The sequence below is a fragment of the Schistocerca serialis genome, chromosome 2 (genome assembly GCF_023864345.2).
Source record: "Schistocerca serialis cubense isolate TAMUIC-IGC-003099 chromosome 2, iqSchSeri2.2, whole genome shotgun sequence".
Classification (NCBI taxonomy): domain Eukaryota; kingdom Metazoa; phylum Arthropoda; class Insecta; order Orthoptera; family Acrididae; genus Schistocerca; species Schistocerca serialis.
In genome coordinates, this window is record NC_064639.1 from 745,582,984 (window position 1) to 745,599,870 (window position 16,887).

The 16,887-nt window shown below is 41.9% G+C and overlaps 1 protein-coding gene across 2 annotated transcripts in view; it reads left to right on the forward strand.

Moving 5' to 3' along the window:
- Positions 1 to 16,887, forward strand: part of LOC126457950 (sodium-dependent nutrient amino acid transporter 1-like) — a 225,461-nt gene that overhangs the window by 104,950 nt on the left and 103,624 nt on the right. For both annotated transcript variants that reach the window (XM_050094681.1, XM_050094682.1), the window contains exon 2: positions 3,669 to 3,716. In XM_050094681.1, the coding sequence (XP_049950638.1) occupies positions 3,672 to 3,716 (45 nt within the window). In that variant the 5' untranslated portion in view covers positions 3,669 to 3,671. The remainder of the gene's footprint in view (positions 1 to 3,668; positions 3,717 to 16,887) is intronic.

Here is a 16,887-nt window from a genome sequence, read left to right on the forward strand (position 1 = left end):
GCGACTGATTCCTCACTTCTTTCCTGTTGAAAAGCAAATGCATCAACACGAAGAGTAAAAGAGGAATTCCACTGTTAAAGGAAGAGAAAATTGTGAAGAGGTGGAAAGATTATATGGATGGTCTCGACGGGGGGGAGGGGGGGGGGACTATTACGGGATGAAAGAAGAAGTGGGAGTCAATATGGAAGATTTGACGGATTCAGTGTTAGAGTCTGAAGATAATAAGGGCAGGGGACTAAGAGTTATTGCATAATCAGCTTAACAGGTCACGCATTGAAGTTGCTGACAAGAACAATATACAGAAAAAGACTGGAAAACAAAACTGAGGATCTGTTAGATGACGATCAGTTCGTCCTTAGGAAAGCTGAACGCACCAGAGTGGTCGTTACGACTCTGCAGTTGATAATGGAAGCAAGAATTAAGAAATATCAGTACACATTCGCAGGATTTGTCAACCTAGAAAAAGCATTCAACAATGTAAATTGGTGCCAGAAGACAAAAATTCTAAGAAACATACCAATAACCTGCAGGGAAAAACGGATAATATACAATACAATCATTTACAAGAACCAACAGCGACAAATAAAAGTGGCTGAAGTAGACTGAAGTGCTCGAAATAGAAAGGGTGTAAGGCAGAGCTGCCGTTATCATTCCACTCTTCGACCTATAAATCGAAGAAGGCAGAAACAACAGCGCAAATAAAAGAAACGTTCAGGAGTGGAATTTAAGTTCAGGGTGAAAGATATTCCTGTACTTGACGATGGTAGTAACATTGCTTTCTCAGTGAAAAGAAGATAGAATTGTAGGACCTGTTGAATGGTATGAACGGTCAAATAAACGCACACTGTGGACTGATAGTAAACCAAAGGACAATGAAAATAATGAGGAGTAGCATAAATAAGTTTAGCGATAACCTTCACATCAGAACTATTGATCAGAAAATAGACAATGTTAAGGAATTCTGCTGCCTTGGAAGCAAAATAACCCTTGACGGACGAAGCAAGGAGGACATAAAAAGCAGACTAACACAGTTAAGGAGAGCATTCCTAGCTAAGCGAAGTAAGCTAGTATCAGATATAGGCCTTAATTTTAGAATGAACGGTTGGAGCACGGTTTGTATGACAATGAAGCATGGACTGTGGGGAAACTGGAACAGAAGAGAATCGAAGCATTAGAGATGTGGTGCAACAGACAAATGTTGAAAATCAGGTAGATTGATAAGGTAAAGAATAAGAGGTTCTCTGGAGAATCGGCAAGGAAAGGAATATATGGAAAACTCTGACAAGAAGAAGGGACAGGATGAAAGGACATCTGTTAAGACATTAGGGAATGACTTCCATTTTACCAGACGGAGCTGCATAAGGTAAAAACTACATAGGAAGACAGAGGTTGGAATCATCCAGCAAATAACTAGGGACGTTGGTTGCAAATGATACTCAGGTGAAAAAGGTGACACAGCAGTGGCATTCTTGTCGGGCCATATCAAATCAACCAGAAGACTGATGACTCAAAACAAGTGCCATAAACAAAAGAATGTTGGACTACGGAATGTGGTGCTGTAGAAAGATGTTGAAAATTGGGTGGACTGATAAATTAGGAAATTGTCCGCACAATCGCAGAGAAGAGGAAGGTGTGGAGAACACTGAAGGGCCATGATGATAAGACATGTGTTCAGAAAACAAGGAATAACTTCCTTGGTTCATGAGGAGCTGTAGAGGGTAACACCGGCAAGGGTGGACAGATACTGAAATATGTGCAACAAATAATAGAAGATGTTGGGTGCAAGTACTAGATGTGTGACGAAGAGGTTGGCAGTTGGCACATGAGAGGAATTGGTGGCTGGTTGCATAAAACCAGTCGGAAGAATAGTTCGTTTCTAGGAGGCAATCTGAAAGAGTACACACGGAGCAAAAGATTCTTATTGCAGAAACAGTTTGCTTCAGGCGGGTATTGTACTCTGACGTCATATGTGTTGCATTTTAGCTAACAAGGGTAAGGCCTCAGACACGGCCAACCGATTCGGCTCAGATTTGGCAGGTCACTTAACTTGAAACGAAGGAATCTAAGATATTTTGGGTCAACACCCCCGCGTTTTTGAGAAAATCACCCCTAAAGGTTACGACGAGCAATCGACCCAAAATTGGAGGGATCGATAGATAATTGTAAATAGAGCATTTTTCATCACCAGTAATGGGTCCGCAAACGCATACTTTTCCAGAAATCGAGGTAAGAAACTTTTACTACTGCCGTTCTGTAACCACATGGTAAACGCTTCTCATCGATAGCATCGACATCGCTGGCACGGTAACTCAGCGTGTTCGGTCACAGGGTTAGCTGCGCTCTGTAATAAAAAAACTGAGTTAATCGATCAACAACGAACTTAAACGGATGTCTTACGACGTCCGCCCCGAGCAGATGCAACGAACGAAAGCGAACAAAATGAGATGTTAAAAAAAAAAAGATAGCGCAACGACCAAGGTAAGTGGCTGGGAATCGGAGAACCCGCGCTCGTATCTCGAAGAAATCTAGCGGATGTTCTTCTCTTCGTTTGTATTTTTCTATATCTCAATTGATAGGGATAGGAGGTTTAATAAGGTAAGTAAATCAATAAGGAATGATAATAATAAGGTAGGCAAATAAATTTCTCAAACCTCTTGGAATAGTCACTTTGCAATGGCTCTTCCAGTCACTGTCACGTGTCCTCACTATTCTTCGATCAACTAGATGGGTGGTACTTGTCATATAAACATTCGAAACAAATATACTCACGGCACCAAGAACATGTAATGAATGCAATCTTTCGACAGCTACACTGTTTCCGAAGTGTCGGCGAAAAGCGTTTACCATGTGGGTACAGAAGCGGCAGTTGTAGAAGTTTCTTTCCTCGATTTCTGGAAAAGTTTGCGTTTGCGGACCCATTACTGGTGATGAAAAATGCTCTATTTACAATTATCTATCGATCCCTCCAATTTTGAGTCGATTGCTCGTCATAGCCTTTAGGGGCGATTTTCTCAAAATTGCGGGGGTGTTGACCCAAAATATCTAACAGTCCTTCGTTTTAGGTTGTACACAAGCGACCTGCCAAATTTGAGCCGAATCGGTTGGCCGTGTCCGAGGCCTTCCCCTTGTAAGTGTTCTTTGGGAATAGTCTTGAATGTTCGACGACCCCTATAATTGAGAATCTGATTTTGCCGGCTATCATTCACCCCTAGTAAATACATATGGTGAGTCGTATGTTTCCATCTACTTAGACTAATTCTAAGTGCACGTGACACGTTCCGGCGATACACTTGCACTTCCTACCGACGTTCCACGATCTTTGCTCTGTTCCTGGACGTAGATGACTACCGTCTACATCTACATAGATACTCTGCAAGCCACTGTGCGTGGTGGAGGGTAGCCGTTTCCCTTTCTGTTCCACTCGCAGACAGAGCGAGGGAAAACGACTGTGTGTATACCTTCGTATGAGCCCTAATTTGTTGTATCTTGTCTTCGTGGTCCTTACTCGTAGTGAATGTTGGCGGCAGTAAGATCGTTCTGCAGTCAGCTTCAGATGCCGCTTCTCTAAATTTTCTCAATACTTATTCTGTGTTAACGAACTGTACTATTTTTTAGGATAAGGTCTTGATGCTATTATGTTAGTCTGACGATCCTGTTTCTTGTTTCAGAAAATGCCCAGTATGAAGAACAAATATAATGTCACGCCGGAGACAGTGGTAAGTCTTCCCTACAACGATAGTCTTCTTTATCAAAAATCGCCTATGCAAGTGTAGTGACTCAGTATGTAAATCTTTTATTTGCAGGTCCTATTGTACTTAATAGGAGCTTCGTACTTCAAAATCGTATTGACATTATTATAATTGGCTTTGTGAAGTTTGGTATGAGCACTTGACCGTAGGAACTGTGATGCGAATCTCATTACAAGAGGAACTATCTTTAGCAACATTAACTGAAAATTTTTGAAAAACTGTAAATCTTCAGCTCATGCTAAGAAAATAGATTTAATCGACGCAGTTCGCTTTCTACTCCTTATGTTAACACAGACTCGACGTTTCTGCGAGGTTTCAGAATTACACAATCACAGGTGCTCGGAGAACTGAGTGATCTGCGGCAGAAGTAAATGATGGAGTATATCAATAGCTTAAATTTTATACGTACTTAAATATGCATACCACTAGTAACAAAAGTAAAAATAGAAAAATAAACGGGACACTACAAACTTGCCATTTCTCTATTCACTCAGATAACCGATTAGCAACACGTAAGTACTCATTATATAATAAAATGTAACCATAAACGAATGGAAGCACAGTCTCATGTTATTTGCATCATGCAGCCCAGCATCAACGACACAATCGGTTCAGTGGCTTCTACGCAGGCCAAAACTGTCCTTGAACAAACTACAAACAATTCTGAAATAGAAGCCACATTGTACTGTCAGAAATGAGACTGTCATACAGAACGCTCATCGCAGAGTGTGTTTTTTAAATAATAGAAAGTCCCCAGCAAAGTGTATGATTCTATTAAACACGATATTCTATTAAAGGATTTGCACTTTTTAAGTTGAGCAATCCGCTAGTTGGGCAAGAAAAAAATTTGGAAAAAGATTGTAATTATTGTTCAGGGAAGGTTCTACTGCTAATGGGAAAATACCGTAAAAGTAGCAATGTTTTGTGAAAAATTCTTAGATGTCTTTCATGTACATCAGTTTTGTGTTATTTAGGATGTACAAATTAATACTCGTCATTACGCATATTAGCAATGTCTGTAACAAGTACAAGAAATTAGAATAATAACTAGTCTTTTAGAGCTATTATGGAATATTCTGTGTGCTATATTTAGATTCTAGAAAATCAAACAGCAGACGAAAACAAGTCACGAAATAAGAATAAATGTTATAAATCCGTAATATCATGGCGCGTGCTATGTGTCGTCCAACGAGCCATTTCACGTTAAAGGCGGACGTCTTAGTGCAAGTGAAAAAATTGGGCAATCGACAATAGTCTTCAGAGCCATCAAAGTCGTGTTTGGCTGTAAAAACTACAGCTTCATAAAATTTACTATTGTACTTTCAGCTGTTTAGCCATTCTGAGTGGTTGCAGCTAAATACTCCGAAACTGCAATAGCGAATTTTATCAAAATTTGCGCTGCTGGCCAACATGAAGACAACATGCAACAAATGTACAACTGACGTATAAATATGAGAGACGTCGAATAAGTAATGCAACACGTTTTTTCTGACATCAGGCTGGTTGCATTCAAGATTCCAGTACACCACATTATTCCCCATTCTACTGGTTACAAATCCCTATTTTCAAACATAATCTCCGTTCAACCCGATGGCCTTACGCCACCTTACTGGGAGGGCCTCTATGCCCACATAGTATCATTCTGCTGGAAGACGTCGGGGCCAACGTCTTACTGCAGCAATAATATCATCATCCACGTACTGCCGAAGATCGTCGCCATGACTGAAGCTGAGAGTGCGTGTTTGAACTTTTTCTTCGGAGGAGAGGTTGTCTGTAGGCACTCCAGGGATTGCCGATTTGTTTCCGGTTCGGAGTGATGAACCCATTTTTCATCGCCTGTGACGATGTTCGACAAAAAAATTGTAACGGTCAGCTTCGTAACGCGCAAGCAATTCCGCACAGATGATTGTTCGTTGCTGTTATGATTTTCCGTTAGGCTGCGAGGAACCTAGCGGGCATACACGCTTGAATATCCTGGAGAACACGTGTGTCGACACTACGAACAGAGAAGTCCAGTTGTCCAATGAAGTGTTTCATTGTGATCCGTCGATCACCTCGAATGAGTGTGTCTGTACGTTCCAACATTGCAGGAATAACAGCTGTGTGCGGCCGGCCGACGGCTCTGAGCACTATGGGACTTAACTTCTAAGGTCATCAATCCCCTAGAACTCAGAACTACTTAAACCTAACCAACCTAAGGACATCACACACATCCATGCCCGAGGCAGGATTTGAACCTGCGACCTTAGCGGTCGCGCGGTTCCAGACTGTAGCTCCTAGAACCGCTCGGCCACCCGGGCCGGCGCAGAAGACAAGACAGGTTTGAGGGACCTTATTGCGATGGTGACAGACGCCTCGCCCGACAACTCACCGTGCTTTTGTTAACTGCCAGGTCTACGTAGACATTTTGCAAGCGTCTATGAATATCTGCGATGTCCTGGTTTCCCACCAACAGAAACTCAATGAAAGCTGTCTGCTTGGAACGCACCTCCGTTACAGACGGCGTTTTGAACGCTGCGTAAAACGCCGGATCGTATTGGAACTTCATGAAACTATAGAAGCTGAAGTGGAAATATTCTTGCGATGTTCAACGGAAATTGAAAAAATGCATTGGATTACTTACTAAACGACTATCGTACTACACTGACGGAAAAAATGCAACACTCAAAAATAATTAATGCAGAGGAATGAAATTTCGGGAATACGTTTGTCTAGGTAACATATTTGATTAACATTGCAAGATCACGGGCTAATGTAAGCGCGAGATAAGCCGTTTCAAATGTGTAATGCTGGTACATTAATAATCACTGATACCGCCGGTATGTTGAATGCAAGCAATCAAACCTGCAACGTTTTTTGTTGCATATGTGCTGGATGTCAGTTTGTGGGATGGAGTTCCATGCTCGACTGAAGACATATCTGGTGGTCGAACAGAACAAAGCAATACGTCGATACTTAGTAGAGCATGTTGGGTTACAACAGCAGTATGTGGTCGACCGTTATTCTGTTGGAAAACATCCCTGATATGATGTTCATGAATGGTAGCACGACAGGTCGAATCACCAAAGTGACGCAGCCTACGGTTTTGCAGCCAGGGAGAGTGGAATAACCACGAGAGTGCTCCTGGTGCCATATGAAATCGAACTCCAGACGATAACTCCAGATCCAGATCTAGTGTGTCTAGTACACAGATAGGTTGGTTGCTGGTTATCAACTGTCGTCCTTCTAACGAACGCACGGCCATCTCTGGCACCGAGGCAGAACCAGTTACAGCAGAAAGCACAACAGACCTCCACCCTGCACTCTAATGAGCTCTCACTTGACAGCACTGATGTCACAAATGGCGGTGGTTTGGGGTCGGTAGAATACACACCACGGGGCGTCTGGCTCGGATCTGTCTTTGAAGTAACAGATTTGTAGCAGTTCGTTGTGTCACTGTAGCGCCGACCGCTGCTCAAATTGCTGCTGCAGATGCAATACGATGCGCCAGCGCCATACGCTTAGCACGAAAGTCTTACCTCTGGGTCCGCAGCTCGTCTTAGGTTAGTTAGGTTTAAGTGGTTCTAAGTTCTAGGGGACTGATGACCATAGATGTTAAGTCCCATAGTGCTCAGAGCCATTTGAACCATTTCTTCCCTCTGGGAAGTGCCGAGTGGTCGTCTGGAGCGCGATCTTCTTGCTGCCGTACATCCTCGTGACCACCGCTGCTAGCGTCATGTACAGTTGCTAAATTTCTTCCAAGTCTTTCTGCAGACTCGCGGAATGACATCCACCTTGTCGCAACCCTATTAGCACGACCTTGTTCAAACTTAGTGAGGTGTTGGTAACGGCTCCTTTGTCGCGTCAAAGGCATTCTTGAATTACATCAACTCGTCACGTCCAGTATCATAGGTAACTAACGCTCACGACAGATGCAGCGTGAATTTAAAGCAAACCTGATTTGCATCCTCATAGTGGCGCTGTTAGCGCCACTCCTACGTAAAATGGCGCGAAATGTGAACAAATACCTTCTTCCAGATGTACAAACAGGGCTATCAACTTCCGTTTATTTCGCAGAACTCCTTTGTGTTACGATTTTTCTTGCATCAGTGAATACGCATAGATATACAAATGGTTAGTCTTTGACAGCAACCGTACAAAGTTAGTACCAGTAAGGTGATCTACATTCTGAGTGTCAGGAAAGATTACGCAGAGGATCTCTCATTCAGGAATAACATTTTAATGTTCGTTATTTGTGAGAAGATCGTGTTATTCCTCGTGTAAGGAGAAGAAAAGTCTACTGGCAAATGTCAGAATTTGACAACGGCAGACAGCGTGACGACGTCTAGAGCGCTACGCACTCTCAGCAAGACGACTATTGTTGTGGCTTAACTTGACCCGGCAGTTGAGAGGAGTGCGCCGACAGCGGTGCAGGATACAAGTACGGCAACACATCGTCAGGCTGGTCCCGGTGCTAGATATAGCATGATGGTTGTATCTGTGCATGGAGGCTCTGAAGAGGAAAAAAAAATAAAAAAAGCTGCCAGACAGTATTCGTCATCATTATATGGGTCCAGCATCTCGCATGATGGTACGGGTTGTCAGTGCGTAGACAACGTGAAGAGATTTGGCACACCCAACCGCCATTTCGGACTACAGCCGTTATATTTATGTCGTTAACGTCGACAGCTGTTCCCTATCTGCGAACGCCTTGTGACACTACCTTTGAGTGAGACAACGCAAGACCACATATTGCCCGCCCTCATCTACCTCGATACAGTGGCTGTTCGACTTGTGCTTTGGCCAGCATGTTCTGCAGATCTGTCACCCACTGACCATGTCTGGTCATGGGTAACCGAGAAACTGGTGCCGGCCGCGGTGGTCTAGCGGTTCTAGGCGCGCAGTCCGGAACCGCGCGACTGCTACGGTCGCAGGTTCGAATCCTGCCTCGGGCATGGCTGTGTGTGATGTCCTTAGGTTTGTTAGGTTTAAGTAGTTCTAAGTTCTAGGGGACTGGTGACCACAGATTTTAAGTCCCATAGTGCTCAGAACCATTTGAACCATTTGAGAAACTGGCATACCACCGGTTGCCATAGACTCACTCTGGCATAGAGGTGATGCAGGATGTAAAGACGTAATCGTATCTGTCATCCAAGTTACTTTCGACTCGTTGTGCACAATTTTAGAGCAACTGGTACAGCCAAAGGTTACAGCCCTGTATAGTGAACTTCGCAGTTTTGTACATCCCCAAATCCTCTACAAATTTAATAACTTTTTGTTCCTACCATACTGTACAAGAACAATAAGGGGAATTTCGTAATCTGTTATCCTTCTTGATGTTAAAATTATAATGACAAGAAGGCGACCATGACGTCTTTAAAAAATTTTCAGGTAGTTAAATCCAGCAAAGAAAAATTTTAAAAAGTGCAATATTAAGATAATAACGTTACAACAAGCAAAATTACAGCGAATGTTACAAAAAATTTTTTTTAAAGACGCATACTCACGTAAAATCAATGTGGGAGTCGTTGACGCTGTCTAGTATGTCATAAATGTAGTCACCATTTAAATAAATTATATAAAAGTAGTAGCCGTCTTCTCTAGGGATTTGTCTTTAAACTTTTAATTTTTTTTAAATCTCATACATGACGCAAGATACGACAACACAGACCGAGGGAGGTGGAGCAGTGGTTAGTACACAGGACTCACACTCGGAAGGGCGACGGTTCAAACCCGCGTCCTGCCAACCTGATTTAGGTTTTCGTGATTCAGAAAAATGCCGGGATGGTTCCTTTGAAACGGCTCGGTCGACTTCCTTCCCCATGCTTCCCTAATCCGATGGGACTGATGACCTCGCTGTTTGGTCCCCTCCCCCACAGCAACTAACCACCAACAACATATAGTACGCAAATTTAAAGATTTGCATAAAACTGACTTTAAAATATAAAACGTTGCTTCAGGTCCTACAGAGCGTCAATCTGTCACGTTCAGATCTAGGGACATGCCCGACTGGCTGAAGGGAAGAAGCCCTAGCCCTAAGTTATTTCTGGTACGTGGCGCTCCTGTGCGTTCTTCAAGCGCATAGCTGCAATGAGCAGCGTGTGTGATTTTACAAGTACATGTTACTAACAAAATTAACATATTAAGTAAATATTTCAAAAGAGGGCGTAAAATGAGTGTCATTGAAGTCATACGGCTTACAAAGAGCCCGCAGATTCGGGTAAACAGAGCCTACTCTTTACGAAATGTGCAGACCATACGAGAAGCACTTATGCGTGAATATGCAACCATAAAAATACATTATAAGACGAGAGGTCGTATTGATAAAGCATGCTACATGAACAAATATACTAGGAAAGGACGGTTATAAAATAACTAGTAAAATGGTAAATGAAGCCTCACTAACTGCTGTTTGTGCTAGGAATCACGATGCCATAGATAGAATAAAAACACACTGAAAACAAAAGGGGGAATAGGTCTAAAATGGTATATTATTAAAATGTTGAACATCAGCCAACTGTTCATGACAAAGTACATGGCAAAATAACAAGAGACTTTTTTTTTACTGAACACAGAATTTTGAGGAAAACAAACACTACGCAGAGGCCAGCACCAAACGGTCAACTTGGCTACTCGGCCAGAAGTAGAGGCTTAAGTCCTTCCACGAAATGTCTTCTTGCGACACGAAGCTGATCGTTTAAAATGTAGCCATGATTTTTCTGTAAGTACTTGAAAATTTCAAACTCTTCCGATAAATCTGACCTACGCCCCTTTTAATTGTTTCTGTAAGATTACGGTGTTCTCTTAATCCTTCGGGCTATGAGCAGCAATAAATAAATGTTCTGCGTAAGTGGAATTGGTAAATTACTGCCAAATCTTGTGGGGCACTGGTCACTACCGTCGAAATATTTACAGCAATTTAAATAAGAGAAGCAAGATAATATTTCACCAATTGAAGTTACATAACAATCTCTTCAAAGGTTCGAAGAAACAGTTTTCAGTTAGGCAGGCCACAAACATCTTTAGAATGTGTTTGACTAAAATACAAAAAGTAACTCAAGTTTACCTAAAAGAGATTTCATTAAAAGGAAACAAAAACAATTAAAGCTGCTTGATATGAAACCACCACGCTTCGGGCAATGTGCTCCAGAAGAACCAGCCGGAAATTACTTAGGACAGGCCCGATACGCTGCTCAGCATGCTTCTTTTCTAAGCAACCAGTGCTTTTATTCGGACATCAGTTCTTTATTTGGACCGCTACTAAATCTTTTTGTTACACTATTTTTGAAATACTGAAGATGTTTCCTTGACTATTTCAGAGGCGTTTCGCCTGTGTTGTCAGTTATACGCAGGTTTGAGGTAGATGTGGCACATAGAATTTGCCGATCTCGGAAAGCATTCGACAACAACAAATGGATAAAGATACATGAAATTTTCAGGAAAATAGACATAGCGACAGGAAAAAAAGGGAAATACATTATATACAAACCCAAGAGGTAACAATAAGAACAGAAGATCGAAAGAGAAGTAATCGAATGAAAAAGGGCATAAGGCTACGATGTACTTTTTGTCGCCTACTATTCAACCTAGACATCAAAGAAGCGATGAACCAACGAAAAGAATCTTTCTGAGATGAGTCCAGAAGTTATGGTCTCGTTGATAACATTGCTGTCTTCAGAGAAAGTGAGCAACAATTACAGGACATATAGAAGTCTTCATTAGATCAACAGATTACGGTTTACCAACGTAAGATGAAAGAAATGAGGTGTAGCAAAAATGAATTTCAGAATTTTGGAGCAGACGAAGAGACGGAATTTTTTAACCAAATATCTGATGACAGACGAAGCAAGAACATATGAAAAAAAGCTAGGACAAGCAAAGATGGCGCTCCTTTCCAAAATGAGTTCACTAGTATCAAATATAGGCCGAGTTTCAACCTGCGAGGAAACTAATATGTGGAAAACAGTGAATAGAAGAAGGGATGGGTTGACAGGTCATGTGTTAAGACATACGGGAATAATTTACATGGTACCTGAGGGGGCCGTAAATGGCAAAAACTGTAGTGGAGGAGAGAGATCTACAGAAATCCACGAAACGACTCAGGACATTGGTTGTACGAGTAAGTGCAGCTCTGAGGAAGAGACTGCCTCAAAATAAGAGATGGATGGCCGCATCATATTGGACAGAAAAATAATGACAAAAAAAGACTATGGTCAGATCAACTTCTGTTCGGATACTCTGTAGCATTTCACTGAACGATTGTGACTGTGTGGGACACACGTGTTCCACAGAGTAATCTGCATATGACGTTATTTGACACTGGTAACGGCCGGTGCTGGCCAGCTGCAGGTAGCTTCCGTTGATTGTGTCCAGCTGATTGCCCTCACACTAGTTATCACGAAAAACATCTTGAGTTATGCTTCAAGCAGAAGTGTTCAACTGTAAGTTCAGACGTGCCGTCATTGCATTATAAGGCAGAAGACTTCAAGAAGAAGTCTAAAACAATATCTGTTTCGCTTCATTACTGGCGTCAGCAAACCTGACAGTATCATATCTCCTCTGGGTCTACACGTTGCAACGATTGCAAGCCATTGGATAATTAAAGGTTATCTTCGTATATACATAATTGAAACGGACGACTTGGGACGTCAACTAGTATAATATATGTTAAAAAATGACGAAGTTCCTCCAGCTGTATTAAGATGTTGGTTTTATTGGCAACTAGTTTCGATGTTGTTACAACATCATCTTCAGGCCCTAAACACAACATACCATACATGAACAACCAATGCAACAACAATAATTTATGAGTTATTATGCAAAGCAATTCTACTATAACCACATTACATAATAGATAATTCTAATGAAACTACTTATATTTTTGGTCATTTCCGTTAAAATGCTATCACTCTGGACATTAGCCACTTACGTGGTATCATTAAATATAAGGAAGCTGTATAAGCATAATCGTTTTACTATAGGTTAATATCAGGTATTAAAAATGAGAGTATATAAAAGCTTAAGCGACAAGCCGTTATTCTAATGGATAATAATATAGGCGTGGAACATTAATTTTTTTTAAATAATGAACTATAAAGAGGAGAACATACGCGTTGCCAATCAGACATATGTTAGGAAAACTTCATTGTTTACTAGTAGTGAACGGTGGGCTAGGTAGATTAGAGTTACGTTTGAAAAATTCTGTATTTCAACAACGTGTTAACTTATACTTTTATTGGAATGAATAGTTTTTTAAATTGATTACCATGTATTTTACACTATTGGCTACCTTATATCAACTGGGTTTCGCACCATTTTTTCGGTCCCTTACCATTTCTTTCGTTGTGTTAGGAACGACGTTATCTGAGTAAATTACGCCACTGTTATTTTAGTATGACGACAGCACAGAATTTTGCAAACGTAACTCTAGTCTATCTTGCCCACCGCTCACTACTAGTAAACAATGAAGTTTACCTAATATATGTCTGATTGGCAACGCGTATGTTCTCCTTTTTGTAGTTCATTATTTTTTTTTAAAAATTACAGTTTTCCACGCCTATTTTATTATCCATTAGAATGACGGCTTGTCGCTTAAGCTTTTATATACTCCCATTTTTAATACCTGATATTAACCTATAATAAAACGACTATGCATATACAGCTTCATTTGTATTTAATAATACCACGTAAATGGCTAATGTCCAGAGTGATGGCATTTTAACGGAAATGACCAAAAATATAATTACTTTCATTAAAATTATCCATTACGTAATGTGTTTATAATAGAATTGTTTTGCATAATAACTCATAAATTACTGTTGTTACATTGGTTGTTTATGTATGTAAGTTGTATTTAGATGTTGTTGTAACAACATCGAAACTAGTTGCCAATAAAACCAACACCTTAATACAGTTGGAGGAATTTCGTCATTTTTTAACATATTAAAGGTTACAGTCACATTCTGTTTTGTCTTATTTTCTTTGCTTTCGATACGTGGAACAATAACTCTCTCCTGTCCCTCTATTTCGTCAAGTACGCTGACTTCTATTAGGAAGGCTTGGTGGAAAGTAATACCTCCGAATTTTTCGTTCTTTTCTCAATATCGGTTGAGGTGTTGTATGTCATGCATATTACTCGATCGACTTTTCCGCTGCGCTGACCTAAGTTGCAACCCTCTGTCGCTAGAGGGCTCCGAATTGTAGCGTGTAAAATCACGACGTGTTGTAACCAGAGAAAAAGCGTACAGTAATCGAGTTCCTAACCGCAGAAGCATGCCTCCAATTTAAATCCGTAGATGAATGAACACAGTGTACTGTGACGTTTGTATCGACGTCAGTAATGTGCGACATTGGGTTGTTCGTGCTCTTAATGAAAGGAGCGCTGGTGATAACGTCAACGTGTGTAACAGAGCTCGGAGTGGACGACCGCGTACGGCAACCGACCAGACTCATCGGAAATGGGTTGATGAGCTCAAAAGAGAAAATAGTCAGATAACATAGACACAGCTCTCAGGTAATTGTGGCACGAGAGGGAGTACGGACAATCATCGCAGAACTGCGGTAGAGGAAACTGCGTGCACGGTGGGTGCCTCGAATGCTCACTCCTGACGTGAAACAGAGGAGGTCTGACATATGTCGATAGTTTCTTCTGCGTTTCCAGTGTTAGGGAAACTGGTTCCTTCACAACATTGTGACGGCTGATGAAAGCTGCGGGGTTTTGACCCCGAAAACGTGACACCACCAATGGAGTTGGGTGATAAATATTGAAGTTCATACCATCAGCAGACAATGACATTCTCACAGTGTTCTGGGACGTTCACGTGGTGCATTTGGATTCATGCCTAATAGCACCACCACAAACTCTGCAAGGTACTGCGAAACCATCAGAAAAATGAAAGTACGAATTCGAAGAGTTCGTCCACACATGGAGCACTCGCTTCTTCTGCAAGACAGTGCCAGACGGTAGAAGAGCGCTGCGATATCTCCAATAATTCGATGCGTTGGGTTCACTGTCATCCTCCATACAGTCTCGACGTGGCCCATCCGATTTTCATCTATTTTCAAAACTTAGAAAACACATTTCGATGACATCCCTTTGATAGTGACGAAGCGGTGCATGCAGTACCAACAAACTGGCCTCTCGTTGGTAGTTTCTTTCATTTCAAAAATTTTAAGAATTTTCAAATAAAAAATTCGGAGGCATTGCTTTTCGGCATGCGCTCGTAAATTATGCTGGACTTCATTTTCAAGCGATGCACGTCTCCCTCCAGTGTGTCCTCAGCTCGTGGTGTAGTTGTTAGCGTTGCTGCCTCTGGATCACGGGGTCCCAGGTTCGATTCCCGACCGGGCTGAGGATTTTCTCCGCCCGCGAACTGGGTGTTTGTGTTGTCCTCAACATTTCCTCATCATTTGTGACAGTTGCTAGGTTGTATTAAGTTCAAAAATTGGACTGTGTAAAAACTGCGACTTCGTACGGGCGCGGATGACCGCGCAGTTGAACGCCCCACAAAGCAAACATCATCATTCCTCCAATGTCCGTGTACATGCGACCTGTATAATTTTGTGTTATTTTCTGTTTTCATGCGTCCAGCGTTTCAGTCATTGTAACATTTGTGTAACATTTATGTATTTTCGCGATCTAGTATTATTTAAGTTGTAGCCATCAACAGCCTGTAAGTATATTCCCACAATGCACTCTACACGAAACACTTCAGACAGAACTGCCTCCACAGCCAAGCAGTCATTGTGTCTGACAGCGTGCTGAGATTTTCAGTTCGAGTCCTCGACTGCTTTGCAGCACATTGGGCACCGTGTTGTTGACGGGGAGTTTGTGGTTTTGGAATGAGAAAGCCGGCGTCAACGACCGGGACTATCTTGTTCAGTGATGTCATTGGCAGAGGTCGGTCGATAGTTCAACAGCTTTCGTGCGCTTACTGCAAGAACACTTTTAGCAAAAGATGCATTATTCTACAACTGTTTTGCTTTACAAATCAAAGCCAGTAGAGTAGTATTAAGTTGTCACAAGGTATAATTAAAGCTAAGAAAGAAAGAGAAAAACCGATAAGCGTTGGGTGTATATCATTAACACATAAGGTGATGAGAAGGTTGCATGACAGCCTACCTTCGATACGACCTGAACCAATGCCTCTACCCTTCACACTCCTATAATCTCTTAAAACTATGCAATCGTAGACGCCTATAAAGGAAAGAAATGTAGACGAACTTACACTGGTTGTGTTGTATTTATTGCTCTAAGTATTCTTTATCACATGTACAAGGTTCTAGTAAAATCTCGGCGAATACAGACAGTCGTGGTACTAACGAAAAATAAAAGACATCCGTGGCGCTTACAATATAGGTCTTCCGATTGTCCTCTACTTCATCTTCGGCACGCCAGTCACTCGACTGATTTCCGAAACGAATGCAGCTGTTTATCCTTCAAATGGATAGTAAATACCAGCGAGCGAACTGTGCTCATCTTGAGCACTCTTCCTACACTAATGTGTGGACTTACTGCATTCCACATATTACCATGATGGGTGTGTGACGGTTGGATGACGAATGATGGTGGACGGTTCCTATTTTAAGAATCAAGTTGGAGAACCGTAGCGTCAATACAATTCGGAGGGCGCATGGTAGCCTAGCTCGTTATGCAACCTGCTAGGCATCAGTGTAAAGTGGAAGAACGGAAGCAACTACACAGCCTGGCGAAAAGCAAGAGTGTGTGTGTAAAATGTGTAAGACTGGCGATATACCATCACACTTTCGGGAAAACATCATACACATAATTCCCAAGATTGCGAGAGCCGACAGATGCGACAATTATCGCACAATTAGTTTAACAATTCATACATCCAAGTGATGACAAAAATAATATACAGGAGAATGGAAAGAGAACTGTGGATGAAGTCCGTTCAACAGGGACTTACATGCATTGAGCGAAAATAATAGTGCATTCAGAATGGCTAGCTTCTAGCCGAAATCTAGATCTGCATAATAAAATTTAAAAAGGCCTACTGATTGCTGCAAGCCAGCCGGGAGGGCCGAGCGGTTCTAGGCGCTACAGTCTGGAACCGCGGCCGGCCGCGGTGGTCTCGCGGTTCTAGGCGCGCGGTCAGGAACCGTGCGACTGCTACGGTCGCAGGTTCGAATCCTGCCT